General features: G+C 39.6%; 1 protein-coding gene across 11 annotated transcripts in view; it reads right to left on the reverse strand.

Moving 5' to 3' along the window:
- Positions 1-19,526, reverse strand: part of GRIA3 (glutamate ionotropic receptor AMPA type subunit 3) — a 211,544-nt gene that overhangs the window by 26,748 nt on the left and 165,270 nt on the right. For 4 of the 11 annotated variants that reach the window (XR_010590292.1, XR_010590288.1, XM_065556647.1 and 1 more), the window contains 2 exons: positions 8,784-9,031; positions 8,113-8,227 (listed from right to left, as the gene is read on the reverse strand). Coding sequence is in view for 5 of the 11 variants with exons in the window: in XM_065556647.1 (XP_065412719.1) it covers positions 8,113-8,227; positions 8,784-9,031 (363 nt within the window). In the remaining 6 variants the exon portion in view is untranslated. Of the gene's footprint in view, positions 1-1,981; positions 2,347-2,373; positions 2,683-8,112; positions 8,228-8,783; positions 9,032-19,526 lie in introns of those variants that run through there. The other 7 variants (XR_010590291.1, XM_042851083.2, XM_005307416.5 and 4 more) reach the window with 4 other exon arrangements.

Raw genomic sequence — 19,526 nt, forward strand, 5'->3', positions numbered from 1 at the left:
TATTCTGCTTACTAATGTGCAAACTGCAATATTTTTCAATTGCTCGCCTAGTCATGAGCGTGAATTAGCACAGTGCTGTTATGATTGGCTCTGTTCTGTCATTTTACTTCCTTTCCAACCCATAGCCCATGCTTAGAGCGTCCACTGGATGAGCAAGTCACTGCATGTTGGTGAACACTATTTTCATGCAAATTGCATGAATGAGTTGTGTTGCATGTTTTTTTTTTTAAGATAATATTTGAAAAGTGAGTCTTCTGCAAAGCATAAGAAGTTTTCCAATGGGGTTCTGAAGATAGCAAATCACATCTAAAATGATTCATAACGGATTTCTTCTAAAAATACATCCGTATTAAAAATGAATAAAATGGTATGCTGTAAACTTACACAAGCAAACTGATACAGAGAAACAGGGGGAACAAATTCATTCTGCTTAAGGCCAACTTCTGCTCTCAGATGTGCATGAATATGTCTCACTGAAGACAATATGTGCTGCATGGATCCAAGGACAGAATTTAGCTCAGGTGCGCTGGAACAATTTTTATAGTGGAGGTGCTGGGAGCCATTGAACTAAACCGTAAACCCTGTATATAATGGAAACCACTTCAAGCCAGGTGGTGTGGCAGCACCCCTAATTCCAGCATCTATGGCTATAACCCTACAAATTAAATTTTATGATTAACAAAAAGGCTGGGAAATTAAATACCGGGGCATCTTGTGTTACTTCAATGTCTTTTTTTAGGCTATCTTTTTTGAAAAAAACTATTGTTGATAAAGAAATTCAGTCAAATAATTAGCAAGGACTCTATATATGGAATCCACTTCAAGACTAAACACACACAAACAATTTACTTTTAAGTTAGCCGTCATTAAATGCTACCATCAAGGTAAGGGAAGACCAGAAATGTATCAACCCCAGAATTACAGAAATATATCTTAACAGAAAATTCTTCTCATACAACTAATTAATTAAACTTATCCATTCATCCTGCTATCTTTATTTATATAATGTCTTGCATATTTCTGGTTAAATCCCTGCTCAGTAATCGCTCAGGTTTGAGGGGACACGCTTGTATAATAAAATAACTGGGCCTAAAACTGACAATATTCAGTAACAAATTTCCTGGCATATGCTTTTCTAAGTACTACTACAGATTCAAACAATTAAGAAGTCAACTCACTCAGATAAGAGTATCTGGATACAATATACTGTACAATTTTGCCAAGAATCTCTATGGGTGCAATTAATTGTTTTGCATTTAAGAAAGATAAGCGAATGAATTATGATATGCATGTCAGCGGTGTTTAAATAAGCATATGCACACTATCGTACAGAAATCACAGATGGATATGCCAAGACCTCCCTTTAGTCTCATGGAATAAATAGTCTCTGCTGGAATTTGATAAGTACCTTTCCCAGTGAAATACTGGCAGCTTCCAAGACTTTGTGGACCAGATCTTTAGCTGATGTTAATTATTGTAGCTGGTGTTAACTGACTTCAGTGGTGGTATGGAGATTTATACTAGCTAGAATCTGGCTCTCTATAATTATTTCACAATAGAAATTCAATCTTTTCAGTTTTAAAATATAAAGGGAACATCTATTTTTGGATGTAACAATGATAAACCTTATAATACCAATTTGTTTAGTGGAATCTAATAGAAGGAAAATCTCCATGACAAGTCAATTTGAAATGTTTTTTTTTTCAGTTGTGAGACTTAAAATCCTTGTAAAATCATAGGATTTATTGGTCACTGGGGTTCCTTTAGTCTCAGAATGTAATTGTCCGATGGCAATGAACATACAGTATCAAGAGGAGGCATGATTAAAACTCAGAGCCATCTGACCTTAAAGTGCACTTGACAAACTAAGGGGAGGAAGACAAGCATCTACGGAACCAATTTTTCTAGGTGATTAGGTTCTTTGTAGTCCAACAATGGGCAACAGCGCGCACAGACACAAGCAAATGAGTCACATACTCACCCCATATCTTGAGCACAAACAGAATATCAGGGAGTCAGAGGAGCTCAGTCTAAGACCACGGCACCATCAATCTGTAATGATTCAAGCCTATATACAGTACACACACACACACACACACACACTAAAATACCAGCAGGAAGTATCTGATTACAAACTCAGGACACCTATTCCCCAAAACTTGGGCCTCTACCCGGTAAGCTAATAGAGCTGTTCCATTAGCTTAGCTAGTAGAAAAAGCTGTCATGAGTGAGTAAGCTCCATCATATTGCACCATAAGTCAATGACACATGCATATCTCATTCCATGATACACCTTGCATCTGTTCCTTGTTGCGATAGCTTCTATCTTTCCCCAAATATTTCCTCCTTTAAAGGAAAAACAAAACAGTTTTGAAAAGGCTGTTTAACGTCTCCTCTTGACATTAAAAAAACAAACAAACCAATGTTCATATTTTATGCATTAAAACTAGAGATGAGCCTGAACCAAAAATCTGGATCCAAACTGCTTCAACCTTTGTGAATGTTTGGATCCAAATCCAAGTTTCAGTCTGGCTCTCTAGTCCTATCTTGGGCTGAAGTAAAATCGTGGATCAGAACACTCTAAGATTTTGAAGAAGTCTGGATCCAAATCTGGATTTGAACTTGGGTTGGGCTCACCTTTAATTAAAATGTACATCCTCGTATCCAGCTCTCTGAGTTGCACTATTGGAATAGGAAAAGTCAATTACAATAATAATACGCTGCTGTTCAATATTGTATTTCATTTGAAGATCTCAGTGTGCTGCACAAACAGTGCAATGTTAGGAATAAAAGGGTTGTAATCCGTCTTAAATTAGATCACAAGACTTCACTGCAGCCCTTACCGTATACAGTGTGAAATCCATGCTAAAGCCAAGCAGTAATCAATGAACAACATAGTGGGCCAAGTTCATTCCTGGTGTAACTCCACTGGATTGTGTAGAGTTACACCAGGAATGAATTTCAGCCTCCTGTGTTTGAGTTTCATACCAATCAATCAAAAGAAAAAAACAGCATGTAAATATTTTTAACACTTGCATTAGCATCATAATGGCTCCCCTATTCAGCACCGATACCATGCCAACACCGAGCAGTGTCATTACATTGGACACCTCCACTGACATTACATTAGCTCCTTTGTAGCTGACACAATGTTAAGAGAAGTTCATTGCTACCGTTATTGTGCTAGTTGACGTCTAGGAAATACTTCAACTCTGTTCTTAATGTACAGGCTCTTCAATCTTTGACTACCTTGCGAGTTTCTGATCAATACATAAAAGATGGGCTATGTTTTGAGAGGGACATTGTTTTACATACTTATTTGATGTCATAATAAGAACCTGGCATTAAAATAATGTAGATACTTGCAAAATTCAATCTGTCAGCCTGGGGCAGGGAAGGGGATTATAGACTTTAGAGAGAGAAATGGGAGAAAATGCAGGTAAAGATTTGTCTTTAACCATATATAATACAAAATGATGTATTGGTACCTGCAATATGTACATATGCAGGGCTGTGGTTCTCTTTTGGGGTTCAGGAGACAACTTGAGCTTTGCTTTAAGGGTGTGTGATGTCAACAGAATCCCTCAAAAGCATTACAGTTAAATTTAAGTTACAGTAATGATTACAGTAATATGGACACTAACTGATTAGCTTTTGCAAAAGATGAGTTGTCCAAAGTAACTTAAAGTTCTTTGCTAAAATCCACACTGTAAAAACTGTGCTACCTTCTGCACAGTTGGGCATATATTATTTATATTTTAATGCCAAAACACACCAGCCAGTGGTATTAAGTGCCTGCAAAATATCACCATTGGAAATGAACACTTTTAAAATAAAAAATCTTTTTTTGACAACTCTAGAAGTAATAATTTAAAAACCCTAGCTTAATCTGCTTTGAGGTTCTTTCTCCCTCCACCTCTCCAAGGAGAAAGTATACATCTGGCCTGAGAACTGGCTTGGCCCACATTCTATTCCCAGGGGACTTACGCTGCTGAGTGACAAATCCCTGATGATTGAGGTTTATAGCTGAAATAACCATCCAGCCCTTAACCCCAAACATTACAATAAACAACAAATAAATAGGAGAGAGATTTGTGATTCATGGTTAAAAAGGACAAATCAAAGGTTCTCCTCATTTCCATTTTCTTTTCCTTTATCATGGAATAACTGAACTGCTTTTCTAGCATTTACTAACAAAGGCTTGAGTATTTGTTAACAGAGAGCATTATTTCCTTTAAATGATGCCTGAGCAAATACAAAAATAGAAAGATGACCTTGCCCTTACTATTTATTACCTTTGTAAAAAAAAAAAACCTGTTTTAGATTTCTCAGAACTTTAAATATTAGTTGGCGGTTTGTAGTTCAGGCAACTGGTGAAGCTGCATTGTACAAAGAAATCTCTTTCATGGGGTAGAGGCAGACAATACAGTGTTGGATGCTGGGAGGAAAATGAACATTTAATATACTTGCACTCCTAATGTTATATAAAAGGTTGCTTGAGGGACAAGAATGAGAACTAAGAAGCCTATTAAAATCCATACTCTTTTCCAGGCTGGTGATGAGTACTGAAGAACTGGAGTGATTAAATTAATCTGAATTTCAGTCTTTTCTTTCCTTTTATTACACAACTGCTTTTGCTAATATCCCAGATGACTGAAGTAACAGATTAATTCACTAACTAGCCAGATGTAATCAACTTTTATTAATAAAACACAATAGTAATTTGCAATAATTGTCCAAAACTCTGCAGCTTACTAAAAATACTGCAGTATTTTGGACCAATACAAAAGCATTTTATTTGAGAGATTGCATGTTATAGTTCCAATCTGAATACTTTTCAGAACAAAAAGACATTTTGAATGAATTTTGTTGGCAATTCCTGCACTCCGTATGATCAGCAATGTCATGGTAATGATAATACCTAGCCCAGTCCAGCTTCCCTATGCAAATTACACAGGTAAATGCAAACTAGGGCTGTCAATTAATCGCAGTTAACTCTTGTGATTAACTCACAAAAATTAATCGCGCTTAAAAAAATTAATCGTAATTAATCGCAGTTTTAATTACACTCTTAAACAATAGAATACCAATTGAAATGTATTAAATATTTTGGATGCTTTTCTACATTTTCATACATATTGTATTCTGTATTGTAATTAAAATCAAAGTGTATATTATTTTATTAAAAATATTTGCACTGTAAAAATGATTAACAAAAAAAATAGTATTTTTCAGTTCACCTCATACAAGTACTGTAGTGCAATCTCTTTGTTGTGAAAGTGCAACTTACAAATGTAGATTTTTTTTGTTACATAACTGCACTCAAAAAGAAAACAATGTAAAACTTTAGAACCTACAAGTCCACTCAGTCCTACTTCTTGTTCAGCTAATGGCTAAGACAAACAAGTTTGTTTACATTTACAGGAGATAATGCTGCCCTCTTCTTATTTACAATGTCACCAGAAAGTGAGAATTGCCATTTGCATGGCACTTTTGTAGCCAGCATTGCAAGGTATTTATGTGCCAGATATGCTAAATATTCGTTTGCCCCTTCATGCTTCGGCCACCATTCCAAAGGATATGCTTCCATGCTGATGATGCTTGTTAAAAAAAATAATGCGTTAATTAAATTTGTGACTGAAGTCCTTGGGGGAGAATTGTATGGCCCCTTCTCTGTTTTACCCGCATTCTGCCATATCTCATGTTATAGCAGTCTCAGATGACGACCCAGCACATGTTGTTCATTTTAAGAACACTTTCACTGCAGATTTGACAAAATGCAAAGAAGGTACCAATGTGAGATTTCTAAAGATAGCTACAGTATTCAATCCAAGGTTTAAGAATCGGAAGTGCCTTCCAAAATCTGAGAGGGATGAGGTGTGGAGCATGCTTTCAGAAGTCTTAAAAGATCAACACTCCGAAGTGGAAACTACAGAACCCGAGCCACCAAAAAAGAAAAATCAACCTTCTGCTGGTGGCATATGACTCAGATAATGAAAATGAACGTGTGTCGGTCCGCACTGTTTTGGATTGTTATCGAGCAGAACCCGTCATCAGCATGGACGCATGTTCCCTGACCTGGAATGGTGGTTGAAGCATGAAAGGACATGTGAATCTTTAGCGCATCTGGCATGTAAATATCTTGCAATGCTGGCTAGAACAGTGCCATGAGAATGCCTGTTCTCAATTTCAGATGACATTGTAAACAAGAAGCGGGCAGCATTATCTCCTGCAAATGTAAACAAACTTGTTCAGCCAATCGCTAAGACAAACAAGAAGTAGTACTGAGTGGACTTTTAGGCTCTAAAGTTTTACATTGTTTTATTTTTGAATGCAGTATTTTTGTACATAATTCGACATTCATAAGTTCAACTTTCATGATAAAGAGATTTCACTATAGTACTTGTATTAGGTGAATTGAAAAATATGATTTCTTTTGGTTTTTTATAGGGCAAATATTTGTAATAAAAATAAATATAAAGTGAGCACTGTACACTTTGTATTCTGTATTGTAATTGAAATCAATATATTTGAAAATGTAGAAATCATCCAAAATATTTAAATTAATGGTATTCTATTATTGTTTAACAGTGCGATTAATCATGATTAATTTTTTAATCGCTTGACAGCCCTAATGCAAACATAATTGTTAATCACTTAGTTTTGTGAGGAAGTGGTCAATAATATGGACACTAACTGATTAGCTTTTGCAAAAGATGAGTTGTTCAAAGTAACTTTTAGTTCTCTGCTAAAATCCACACTGTTAAAATAATGAGTGAAGTCCTGGCTCCACTTGATGGCATTTGGACCCAATATCTGTTTAACTAGTGCAGCAAATACAATTTTATTCCCTTCTATCTAAGATATTTACAACGTGACAGTCTCTGTAGTATTAAAGATTACGTTCTAGTCTAGGTTACGTGCCATTGAAATTGCTTTTTTAAAAGCTACATTTACATTTGGAAATGAATCCTTTCCAGACCACCACACACTTCAGTTGTGCAAGCAGAGACTGCTATCCTGTGCAGGCAATGCATCTCCTATTTCTAGTCACAGGTACTGCAATTTCCAAGTACTTGTAAAATGTTTCCTGCCAGAAGGGTGTCACAGGAGAATCAGTCCTTAGTGTTAAACACAATCTTGCTGCTGTAATAAGTGCTTTACCCTCATCTACTGAGCCTCGTTAGCAATTGGTTTTACAACCAAACTTACTTTTCTTTCTTACTTACTTTTCTGAGCTACGGGTAACCTAAGGTAAGATGTATCTCTCCTCTGGAATCCAGTCCAGCTCCCACTGGCCACTGGAGAGGCCAGCTGTGTATGCTGGTACTAGACTGCTATGCCCATCTTAAGCCAGCAAAAAAGGGCTAAGGAGAATTGATCCTACAGACTTCAAGACTTTTGCTGTTCGCTGTTTTGCCCTTATAAAAGGGTCTCTTAAAAATACAACAAATAGCCTCAAATCACTGAACTATGAACACCTTGTGCTCAAAGTGTTAATGCGTGATCTGAGCTCAGATGAACACTTCCTAACTTAATGCACCCCTGGCAGGGCCAACACTACTGGAGCCTCTATCTCAGGGGTCGGCAACCTTTCAGAAGTGGTGTGCCGAGCCTTCATTTATTCACTCTAATTTAAGGTTTCGCGTGCCAATAATACATTTTAACATTTTTAGAAGGTCTCTTTCTATAAGTCTATAATATACATAAATAAACTATTATTGTATGTAAAGTAAATAAGGTTTTTAAAATATCTAAGAAGCTTCATTTAAAATTAAATTAAAATGCAGAGCCCCCGGACCGGTGGCCAGGACCTGGGCCGTGTGAGTGCCACTGAAAATCAGCTCATGTGCCGCCTTCAGCACCCGTGCCATAGGTTGCCTACCCCTGCTCTATCTGTTAGTTAAATAAGGATCCCGAGTTTGATTAAACTGTACATGACGAAAATAAGACCGTGTCTCATTTAAAAAGCTACTGCGCGAGCAAGCGGCTTTTTTCGTGATTATTCAGATGGTTCTAATCTGTGTTCTTTTTTTGCCTTGATAAGTCAAATAACAGCCTTGCCGATTACTCTTCACTAAGGTACCCGATTGTGGTGACATTGAGGCTGACCTTGGAGTCACCTCCCCCGCTGCCGCACTCTCCTTTGTCGTACCACCATTTGTTTTTCAATTTGTCCAAGAGGCCTTGCTCATTCAGTTTTAATACTGCCAGGTTAACAGCATTTCTTGAAACGATAAAACATAACTCGTAAGAAAATGCACAAACGCTTAAGAAATCGTAACGTATAAAAAAAGGAGCACAAGAGGACAAATTGGCTAAATTTCACAGAACGTGGAGCCATAAAAATGTTTCTACAGCAAATACAGGGTTAAATATTGGAAGGTGGCATGGAGGATAACATTTGCTCAGAACTGAAGTGTGCGGGATGGGGAAATTGGCTTTGAGGAAAAAAAGGAACAAGAACACCACACCATGCAATTAACATTCGTCACATATGGCAGTTTAACTTGGCTTTTACCATTTAAATTGAAAAAGCCATTGAACTGTAAAATTAAAACAGCAACAAACAATCAGAAAGGACAACACAGAGAGAACATTAAAAAATGGATGCATTAAGTAAATGAAACCATAATTTACCGTCTTATTTTACTCCATGGAATATTGAAGATTTTAAACTTTAAAGTTACCTCAAAATCCACAAGAAAGAAAATGACAACACAATACATCAGGGTAGGTGGAATACTATAACAACATATATATTGTTATATTATTCCACCCACCTTAATGCTGAGCCTTTTGGAGTTGCTACACCATAGCCTTTGGAATCCAGGTTCCCACCAACTTTCATTGTGTCACATGGCTTTCGCTGCTCGATATACTCGTTCATGGTCGATTCAAGGAGGAAGGCAAACTTTCCCTTTGACTTCCGCACTCTAGCGACCCCGTCAGCTGTTGTTTTGGTAAATACAGATGGCTCTGCTGACTTCATATACGACCACATTTTCTCATAGACTGCTATTTTTGATCTCTGAGAAAGATAACAGAAAGCAGACAAAGGCATTTTTTATTAAGTACGCACATTGCGCAGTATGTAAGTGTTGTGCTGTCAAAGTCTACATAATACAGATTAGGTTGCAATTGACTGAAGAGAACTGTCAATAACTATGGTTTTGTGGACTGTGCCCAGCACAAAGGGGCCCTGAACTGGTTAGCCTCTAGCTGCTAACACACTATGTATGCTGAATAATAATAAATGCAGCAGGTGAAATTAGCTAATGGAGAACAGTACTGGCCCCTAAACAATTACCAAACACAGCAAGAAGTTAGGAAAAAAGTGGTAGGCAAGAGAGAAATGTAGCTGAGACATTTCTCTTGCTAACTGACATTTAATTGGCAGTTTAACATTCAAAATGAAAAACAGTGCATTCCATCCCAGTCCCTTGATCTTTCTGCTTGCGTGCGTGCTGCTGTAAGATCGAACCAGATAAAAAATATTAAATCCTAGCTCATCTGTTATGGCTAATACATGCAAATGAAGGTCCTCTACTTTTCCACACAAATCATTGCTATCCGTTTATTTGATTCTATAACACACCACTGGTGAACCATAGACATCTGCTTATTAAAGAACGCTCAAGAAGACAAGAATTTGCTTCTCATAGTGGTGATGTAAGGTTTAGAACTGCAGCCAAGCAGGGCCGGTGCTTCCATTTAGGCGACCTGTCACCTGGGCGGCAATTCGGCGGCGGGGGGGTCCTTCCGCGCTCCGGGTCTTCGGCGGCAATTCTGCAGTGGGTCCTTCACTTGCTCCGGGACCCGCCGCCGAAGTGCCCCGAAGACCGGGAGTGCGGAAGGACTCCCCCGCCGCAGAATTGCCGCTGATGGCCGGGAGCGCGGAAAGATCCCCGCCTAGGGCGTCAAAAACCCTGGCGTCGCTCCTGCAGGCAAGAGACGACAGTAGCTCTACTGGGCTATTAAAAGATGAGGCTACCCATCTGGGAGATATGTACAGTGATTACAAAGACTTTAGTAAACACTGATCGACTTTTTTTGTTCAGATAGTTTCAAATTTTGCTGAAAAATAACAAGTAAGAAGCTGAGAGTCTACATTACACTCTCTTGCTCTCATTAAAGTGAAGAGCTCAATAGACCACAGGCTATTTTATTATAACCAGCTGCTGGTTATGCATTTTTTAAGTGCATGTTGATTTGTTCAGTTTGGAGACAGCCAAACATAATGATCCTGGCTCTAAGACACATGCTTAGTAACTTAGGGAGGCAGAACAACCTTTAAAACAACAAGTTGGTGTGTTACCTCCCCTTTCTCCTTTCTGTCCGCTCTTCGTGTCGCAACCGTGGATGGCAGAAAACTCCGTGCTAGGGAATCCCCTCATCCCACCCTACACACATTACTATAAACCTTCTTAATGTACCGAGAGTGAAATCAGTAGTATACTGCACCATCACTTAATGTTCCCTGTCTGTCCCACACAGTGCAATAATGCCTGGTTAATTACTGCAAACTCAGGATTTAGTCAGTCTAAGCCATCTAACTTTGTCACATTCCTTGTCAACCCTTATCTGGAATCACTAAAGCTATAACAGTAGGTACCACACACAGTGGTTAAGGTCAGTGCAAACTATTGTGAACTTGTAGCAGAAGACTCTTCATTCGAGCTCAAGTCATGTTTTTTTCTTTTCCTTCAGGACAATTCAGTGTGCTTTGGATAATATAGTGACTAATAACTACTATGTAAACATTTTATAGATAGCAAATCCTGCCTTCATTCCTTGTATTAAAATCCTGATGTAGCTGTGATTGATAGAGAGGAGTATAGGGCCAGGCTTTTATTATAACTATTTCTCCGAGTGAGCTGAAAACCAATTGAAAATACAATGCAATTAAAACCATCATGATACATAGGGTGACCAGACAGCAAGTGTGAAAAATCGGGACAGGGGGTGGGGGGTAATAGGTGCCAATGTAGGAAAAAGCTCCAAAAATCGGGACTGTCCCTATAAAATCGGGACATCTGGTCACCCTAATGATACACAACAGAAAATCAGAGAGAAGGCAGAATAGTGTGCCTTCATTAAAAGGTGGGTTGGACACCATACAGTAGTCGAGAGATTAAAAATAAAAATATTTATTGGAGAAAAATAGTTTTTGCAGATGCTTTTTAAAAGTGTGAGGAATGAACTGCAGAGGTACCTAGTTACGGAAGTGGGGTGGTGAAATCAACACCCCATGTGAGGGTGGGAAGGAGCTAGGGTATTAGTCTTGGACCTGGGTCTGATTCCCTGCTTTATCACAGACTTCCTGTGTGACCTTGGGCATGTCACATCATTTTTCTGTGCCTCAGTTCCCTACTTCTGTAACATGGGGATAACACGGCCCTACCTTTCAGGGGTGTTGTGGTGATAAATACCTCAGAGGTGCTCACATAGGGGAGCCATATAAGTACCTAGGAGAGACAATAAAAAGCATGACTGCCCACTTTTATAATATATCCTCTTGGTCAAGCTTACAGAATGGGAAGAGACTGTCTAGGAAGGAATACGGCAGAAAGGGATCTAGGGGTTATAGTGGACACTATGAGTTAACAGTGTGATGCTGTTGCAAAAAAAGCAAACATGATTCTGGGATGTATTAACAGGTGTGTTGTGAGCAAGACACAAGAAGTCATTCTTCCGCTCCACTCTGCTCTGGTTAGGCCTCAGCTGGAGTATTGTGTCCAGTTCTGGGCTCCGCATTTCAAGAAATATGTGGAGAAATTGGAAAGGGTCCAGAGAAGAGCAACAAGAATGATTAAAGGTCTTGAGAACATGACCTATGAAGGAAGGCTGAAAGAATTGGGTTTGTTTAGTCTGGAAAAGAGAAGACTGAGAGGGGACATGATAGCAGTTTTCAGGTATCTAAAAGGGTGTCATAAGGAGGAGGGAGAAAACTTGTTCACCTTAGCCTCTAAGGATAGAACAAGAAGCAATGGGCTTAAACTGCAGCAAGGGAGGTCTAGGTTGACATTAGGAAAAAGTTCCTAACTGTCAGGGTGGTTAAACACTGGAATAAATTGCCTAGGGAGGTTGTGGAATCTCCATCTCTGGAGATATTTAAGAGTAGGTTAGATAAATGTCTATCAGGGATGGTCTAGACAGTATTTGGTCCTGCCATGAGGGCAGGGGACTGGACTCGATGACCTCTCGAGGTCCCTTCCAGACCTAGAATCTATGAATCTACATTTACTCTATCCAGCATCTTTCTACCAAAGTATCCTGACATATTTTATCAAGTTTACACTGACACACAATCTATATGCCGAAATCACTTTATCCACTATTCAAACACGGCCACCTGTGGGTTACAACATGGCACATGTTTAACAAAACACAGCACCACTATGTGATGGGTTAGGCCAGGAATGTAATGACTTTAGTGGGAATTTGACCTTGGCATGGGGTTTAAGCCCCTACTGAAGTTCTGTGAACTTTTTCATGACCAGAGCTTACTTTTATATAAAAAAGGGCAATTCCAGAAGCCATAATGTCAAGCTGGGGCATTGGTTACATATTAACTGAGAGCAAATTGTCAAGCACTGAATTGCCAATCTGGCTTTATGCAGTAACGGAGTTTCCTTGGAGGTTTCCTATCAAAGAAATAATTGCGTGAAGGAAAGTCTAGAATATGAGTCTTTAGCTCAGTTTTATACCTTTCATTGACAGCAGACTTTTTCAGCCCACCTTACATCTCAGAAGCTGCCCAGAGCACAATCCCTGTGCTTGTGATGTCTATAATATACAACCAGAGATGCCGCAGGCGGATGCATAAACAGCATTGTCCTGCCCATGCCTCCTCCCCCAGAGAACTACCCTCTGTAGCAGCATTCCCTCTCCCTCTGAACCCCACAGAGGTGCTTCACACAGGGGCAGGGATCCATGGGGATGAGGAGAAGGAAGGAGAAGATGGCCAGAACTAAGATTAGATAGGTAATACAACCAGAAATTGTCATACTTTTCTGTGGACCTCCCTATTTGAAGAAAAACCTCCCTTGGGGGAGTATTTCCTTTTCCAGGCTAGTAAGGGAAGCGTTAACTAAACCTTCCTCTTGAGCCCATTAACAAGATGTGAGCTCATAGATGGATTAGACAACCCTGGTGCATTACAAAATGTAGGTTTTGTTACTTTAATTTTGTACTGGGTCTTGGTGATTTTTTTGCAGCATCAAAGCTCTGTGCAAAACTTCAGAAGACAACAATTATGTTGCCTTTGTTGGCTAGGTAATCTGGGAATTTAGGTGACATCTTTCTGTTCATCTCACACCTGCACTGAGGCTATCAAGGCACAGCTGTGCCTTGCACACAGGATAGGAAATAGCTGAGTTGGAGAAGCTGGTTTATTATGTAGTGGCAGGCGCTGGAGTTGTTACTATTGCCGGTATCAAAGCCAAACAAGCTTTATGGAAGCCGAATCCTAGAGAGTATTAGCTTAGCAGCCCTGTGCCTCAAGGCAGCACACAGGCGTGGAATGCATAAGCAAGTTTCTGAAAGACCAGAGCAGATGAGACAAATAAAAACGTATGCTGTGTACACAGTTCTGGGCCCTGCAACCTGTTAAATAACACTAAAACCAGAGTAACTAGCCATGAGTAAGAACTTTAAAAATGTTTTTCATGTGTGTATACCATATACACTCACACGTACAGTAGTATATTCTAGATAGAGCTGGTAGCAACAATTGGTTGGCGAATTGATGTAGTGGTTGTAGTGTAGACATGGCTTAAGACGGCACCGGCTGCCTTTAATTCTGACATTTCCTAATTTCTGAGTGGTTGACTTTGTAACCTTAATCTTCTTTTAACATTACTTTTTGTAAGTAATACAAAACACACATGCAGATGTGTGCCTAAGTTAGAGCTTTACTGTCTGTCTCTAAAAGCTAAAGATTTCCTTGCCAAGATTTTACATGAAGTAAAATGTGTTTTGCTCAATTGTTGGTTCATTTTCTCATCTAGTTGTATCTTTAATGAAACAGTTGAATTATAACATGTTTTTTCCTTTTCAATGCCTAGCCCACACTGGATTTTCTGTTTTAATAAGTCCTCTCTTACTGTTTCCAGCTGGCATGAATACCTAAAAGCAATTTGCAATGCATCTGTGAATTGTTATTAATATTTTTATTTGATAAGGGCCAACAGCATGCTCAGTGTGGTACAAGGCACAAATAAAGATGTGCTCCCTGCTCCAAAGATGTTATAATGTAAGTGACAGATGAACATTTCCTTAGAGGAGAGGATGTCCTTGTGCTGAAGGAATGGGCATGGCGGGGCGCGGGAAAGGGAGGGTAGGTCAGCATTCTGTTCCTGGCTTGTCCACAGACGTCCATAAATCATGTGCAAGTCACTTAGGGGCAGATTTTTAAAGGCAGTTAGGTGCCTCAATCCCACCTACTGGGATTTGTCAGAGACAGGCACGTAGGCATTTAAAAAAATCTCGCTAGGTGCCTATTGGCATATTTAGACACACAAATGCCTTTAAAAACCTTGTCATTAACCACTTTGGCTTCAGTTTCCCCATCTGTAAAATAGGGATACCAGTAATTGCCTACTTCATAGGGATGTTTGTTAATTTTCAATCTTTGTACAGTAAGTACTCTAGGAGGGTGTCATATTATTATCATTGCATTTCCAAATACTAAAATCCATATGATTCATAGTCAGCTTTAATAGTATTTAGCCTAACTTTTCTCACAGAGTGTTCCCGTCTCTTAACTCATTTTTGTATCTGATGATAAAAGAAATCAGTATGTTTTTACATGTATCAGTTTTCATCTCACATCTCAGAGGCATTTTGCTGATTTCTCCCTCAAACAGGATTTTTCTCAGAAGCCACGTTTTGTTAACTTCAGCTCTACAGAAGGACTGTAACATTCTGGTGTGCTCCCTCTAACCAGACAAAACTATAACTTACCTTCCGGCAACGAATGTTTGCCTGTATTGGCTGGAAAAGGCTGAAAAAAAAAATTAGAGATTTGCTTCCCTGGGCAGGGGTAGGTGTGAGTGGCTGGCTAAAATGAAAACTTCTGATGGAAAAGTGCGTATAGCTGGGTCTAGGGATTTTCCTGCCCGAGACAGACCAGCAAATGTCAGCCCTTACCGTCACACACAAAGTAAAGCAGCCTCTGACTAGAGCTGGTCAAAAATTTTCATTTGAAATGGGATTTTTTGGACGAAAAATGGCATTTTGTTTAAACATAAATTTTCATGGAAAAATGTGCATTTCTTTGGAAATGTTTCCAGTTTTTCATGAAAAAGTGTAAATCAAAACCAATTATAAACTGAACATTTTTCAGCCTTTTGATTTTTTTTGTCAATAAAATCAAAATATATTTGTACATTTTTTAAGAAAAATTGTCACCCCCTCCCCAATCCCTCCTGAAAATATTTTCTGAGCAGCTTCTATTACTTATTGTTTTGCTTCCCCACACAATTCTCTGTTATACCAGTGTGAGAGAGCCAGCCTTGGGAAGTACCTACTTGTGCAGTTTTTAAGGCCAAGTAGCCATCACTGGAGGCATATTTGGGTTGGCGGTCATATTGGTCATATTACAGATATAAATACAATCATATAAAATACTTTGCCTCTGACTAAAAGATGACTTTTAAAGTACTGTAGTTTTTTTTTAAAGAAGCTTAAAAGCACAGATATAAGACATATTCTAAGCCCCAAAATGGAATGGATTTCTGTGTTTTGCAAATTCCTTTTCATTTCTTTGATACTGCTCTTCAGAAATCCATCAATAAACGCTTCCTTAGAACTTCAAGAGGGATATTGTTACCATTTCCCCCCTCACACATGTTAAAATTTCAGTGTGTTTCATCTAGGCCTTGGGACACATTAAAGCCTCTTTTCATTATCACAAGCTTGCTGTAGATATAAATAGACATGACCTTAGCTTAGTCAACAACCGTTTTCCCTCTTCATTGTGAGAAGTTTATGCATAAACATGAACCACGTACATTTCCTTCACCTCAGACATAAGGGTATATTTTTATTGCAAGGCATACAAAAGCTTTTAATGTTAACACAAGCAGCGCCTCTAATTCCCTGCCTGACATGCTGAGAATTTACTTCATTCTGTCCATCACTAATCACTATCCAAATATAAATCTCCCTTAGGTAGCAATGTTTTTATTTTAAAATAACCCCCCAGCACAATCAGTCCAGATTTTTTCACCCTTCACTAATCTTATTTTACTTTCTAATTCTCCCATTGTTTGTTTGTGTGTGTGTGTGTGTGTGTGTGTGTGTGAGAGAGAGAGAGAGAGAGAGAGATTTTGATATTTTAAATGAAAAAATTCAACACTCTCCAACATAAATATTAAGCTTCATCCAGGCTGAATTTAAATATTACACACATCAGAAAATAGACCAGACTTACCTGCACAATTGCCAACTTTCACATGGTAAATAAGCACCCCGACTTTCACAATAAACCAAAAATCAAGCTAATCCCATTTCAAAACAAGGCCAAAACAAGCCAATCCCTAAGAACCCCAACACTCTGTGACTAGATCCCCCAGTGTGCAGTCTGGGACTGCGGTGGGCCCGCTGTGTAACCCGGACTCTCTCCGTCCCTTGTCCCTGCTTGCCAGGAGCCAATCAAAAAAAAAAAAAAAAAAAGAAGCAACAAGCTACAAGCCAAACAAGGTACAAGCCAAAAACTAGCCAACAAGCAACTCACAAGCCAATTAAGCCAAAAACAAGCCCAATTTCTGTGTTTTTCCCGCAGGTTTGGCATGTCTGCTTAACCTGTCAATCACAGATTATTTTTTCCATTACACTCAATGGCAGAAATGGGCTAAATCAGGAATTAGCAAACTTGGTTCGAATAAAATGGAACTGAATCTGAATGAAGTCTGGTCTTGTTTTTGCAACATCAAAACTTACCCAGATGACATTTTCCAAAACCAAAACACATCCCTAGCTAAATCCACCTCTAACTCACAGTAAAATATCTTTGGGAGAACCAATGCTTTCTTTCAAAGGCTGTACTATCTTTGCCTCTATGCAGATATTTGTCTCCTCCTTCAGATTTCCTATCAGTCTCTTCCAAAATTGAAAAGGAGTGAAGCCATTATACTAGAACAAAACCATATTTTTACAGCCATTCTTAAAATATTTTAGTTCTAAATAGAGTTCTTTTCTTTTTAGAATATTCTATCCTCTCTTCTACTTAGAGTCCCTGTTCAAAAACGCTGCCTCAGATATTAGACTATTTAAAAAATATGGCTAAAATTATTCTTACTTCATTTTCTCCTTTTCCCAGAAGACATACCAGAGAATTCTGTCCCCATAGACTATGGGGTATAACATCTGAGATGCTCTTATGATTATCAGTATTGCCAACCACAAGCATTCCAAATTATCAAATTAGATCCCCAAATCATGAGATTTAAGCCCACTCCAATGTTTTGGATTTTTCCAATTTCTGAACTTTTAGGTCACAATTGGAGACATGTTTTCAAGCTCTCGCCTGCACAATGAAGGCTAGAAATGTTCTAAAAAAAAAAAAAAGAGAGAGAAAGCTGAGATTCTCACATGTTCATAAGAATCCAGGAGGTGGGGCTTGAGAAAAAACACAAAATATCGCGGCTCTCGGAATAGAATTTCAATGCGTATAATCTTGGCTGAGTTTACTGGGATCAGATGGTGGGACCAGAAAACAACTGTTGTAGCTCCCTGGGGCTGGTTCTAAGATGGCTTTCACCCTGATATACCTTAGAGCAGCCTAGGAAATGCTGGAAACTGTACCATTTGATTATGGCCCCCAAGGACCATCCACCAGCTGAGGATAGTAAATGTGTAGCACATTTTGGCCACATCCCCTCTGCGCTCCTTTCACCAGTGGCTGCAAGAAGGTGGCGTAGGAGATACAAGCCCTCCTCGAGTTCCCTCTGTAACTCAGTGTTATATGTCACAACCTGGCCATTTGTGATCTTGTTTTCTCTTAGTATTTGTTGCATTACAAATGTTTTTGGGCTTTCTTTAAGGTTGACTTTGCCGGTTACACATTGCAATGGTTAGTCAATGCTGTGGCTATGAATCTTAGGATGCCAGAAAGGTAAGGTAAGGAAGCCAACAGCAAGGGTGCATTGTACCCTGGCCAGAACAACAGGCAGGGACAGAAAGCGAAAAGACAACATAACACAGTTTAACATGCTCTTCTACTCTGTGTGACATTTTTAACCACTTTCACTTTATAGGGGCAGTCAATACTGGAAGACTGTTTGCTTATGCAAAATGCTAAAGTCCACAATAAAATTAGTGCAGTTTCTGTTTAATCTGAATGATACCGTGTTATTGTTATATAGATCTACATGTGCATACTACAGTGCTGTAAGTCAGAGGTGGATTAAGGGCTCCTGGGGCCTTGGGCCAGAGCACATGGGGGACCTCTCCCTACTCCTTCCGCCTGCGGTTCCACCCTTGTTCTGCCCCTTCCCCCGTGACCCTACCCCCGTTTTGCCCACAGTCTCACCCCATTCCGCCCCCCTACTGCAGCCCTGCAACCTGTTGGCTCCTTTCTGCCCCTCACACTGTGGCCCCAAGACCAGAGAAGCTCTGTCTCCCTGCCACAGCCACCTCCTGGGGCCGCAGCTGGGGTCAGGGCACTGGGGCTTCCCTGGCCTGCCCGGCGCTTCTGCCAACCCTCCAGGATTGTCCTGGAGAAGATTAATCTTTAATTAAAGATTATGTCATGTGATGAAATCTCCAGGAATATGTCCAACCAAAATTGGCAACCCTAGTTGGGGCGCGTGGGCTTCCCTGCGGCTTCTACGAGGGCTCCAACTTCCGCCACCCCGTGGCAGATTTTTGCTGGGGTGCCCATTTTCCAGGGCCCCCCCCATTGGCCGAGGCCCTTGGGCACGGGCCCTAGGGGCCCATTGGATAATCTGCCACTGCTGTACGTCTAATTGGTCATGTGTAAATATTACCGTTCTTTCCCACACTTCACAGTTTTTCTTTCCTAAATGCAATTAGCTTTTCCATAGCAGTTGCTGGATCCAACAATGTATGTGCAGCCAGGTGGATACTACTAACTAAAAGTGAAAAAGCGTGCCAGAGGATTCCTTTGGTATCATTCTTGTCTCATGGACTCGAGGTCATAGGGTTCAACACCCATATCAATCAGGCAGAGGGCCAATACCTCGGGCTTTCAGTGCAGTGAATTGACAGTGTAATTCAGTGTGGCTGCTGCACTTTTAGTTGCTCTGTTCTTTGAATGATACATTAACATGTCTTCTCTGCCTCTCCCTGGGGGGATACTCAGGTGAGAGTAAATGATCACATGACAATATTTGAAAGAGCAGGGGATGACCCAGTGATAGGCCCACAGACTGTATATGAGCTACTGTAGAGCACATAATGGCTGCTATAATAACACTGTACTAATAACATAATTATTGCAATTCTCTAGTGCCTTCATCTAGATATCCAAGCTCTTTACTAATAAGAAAAAATTAGGT

Source organism: Chrysemys picta, chromosome 9 (genome assembly GCF_011386835.1).
Source record: "Chrysemys picta bellii isolate R12L10 chromosome 9, ASM1138683v2, whole genome shotgun sequence".
Classification (NCBI taxonomy): domain Eukaryota; kingdom Metazoa; phylum Chordata; order Testudines; family Emydidae; genus Chrysemys; species Chrysemys picta.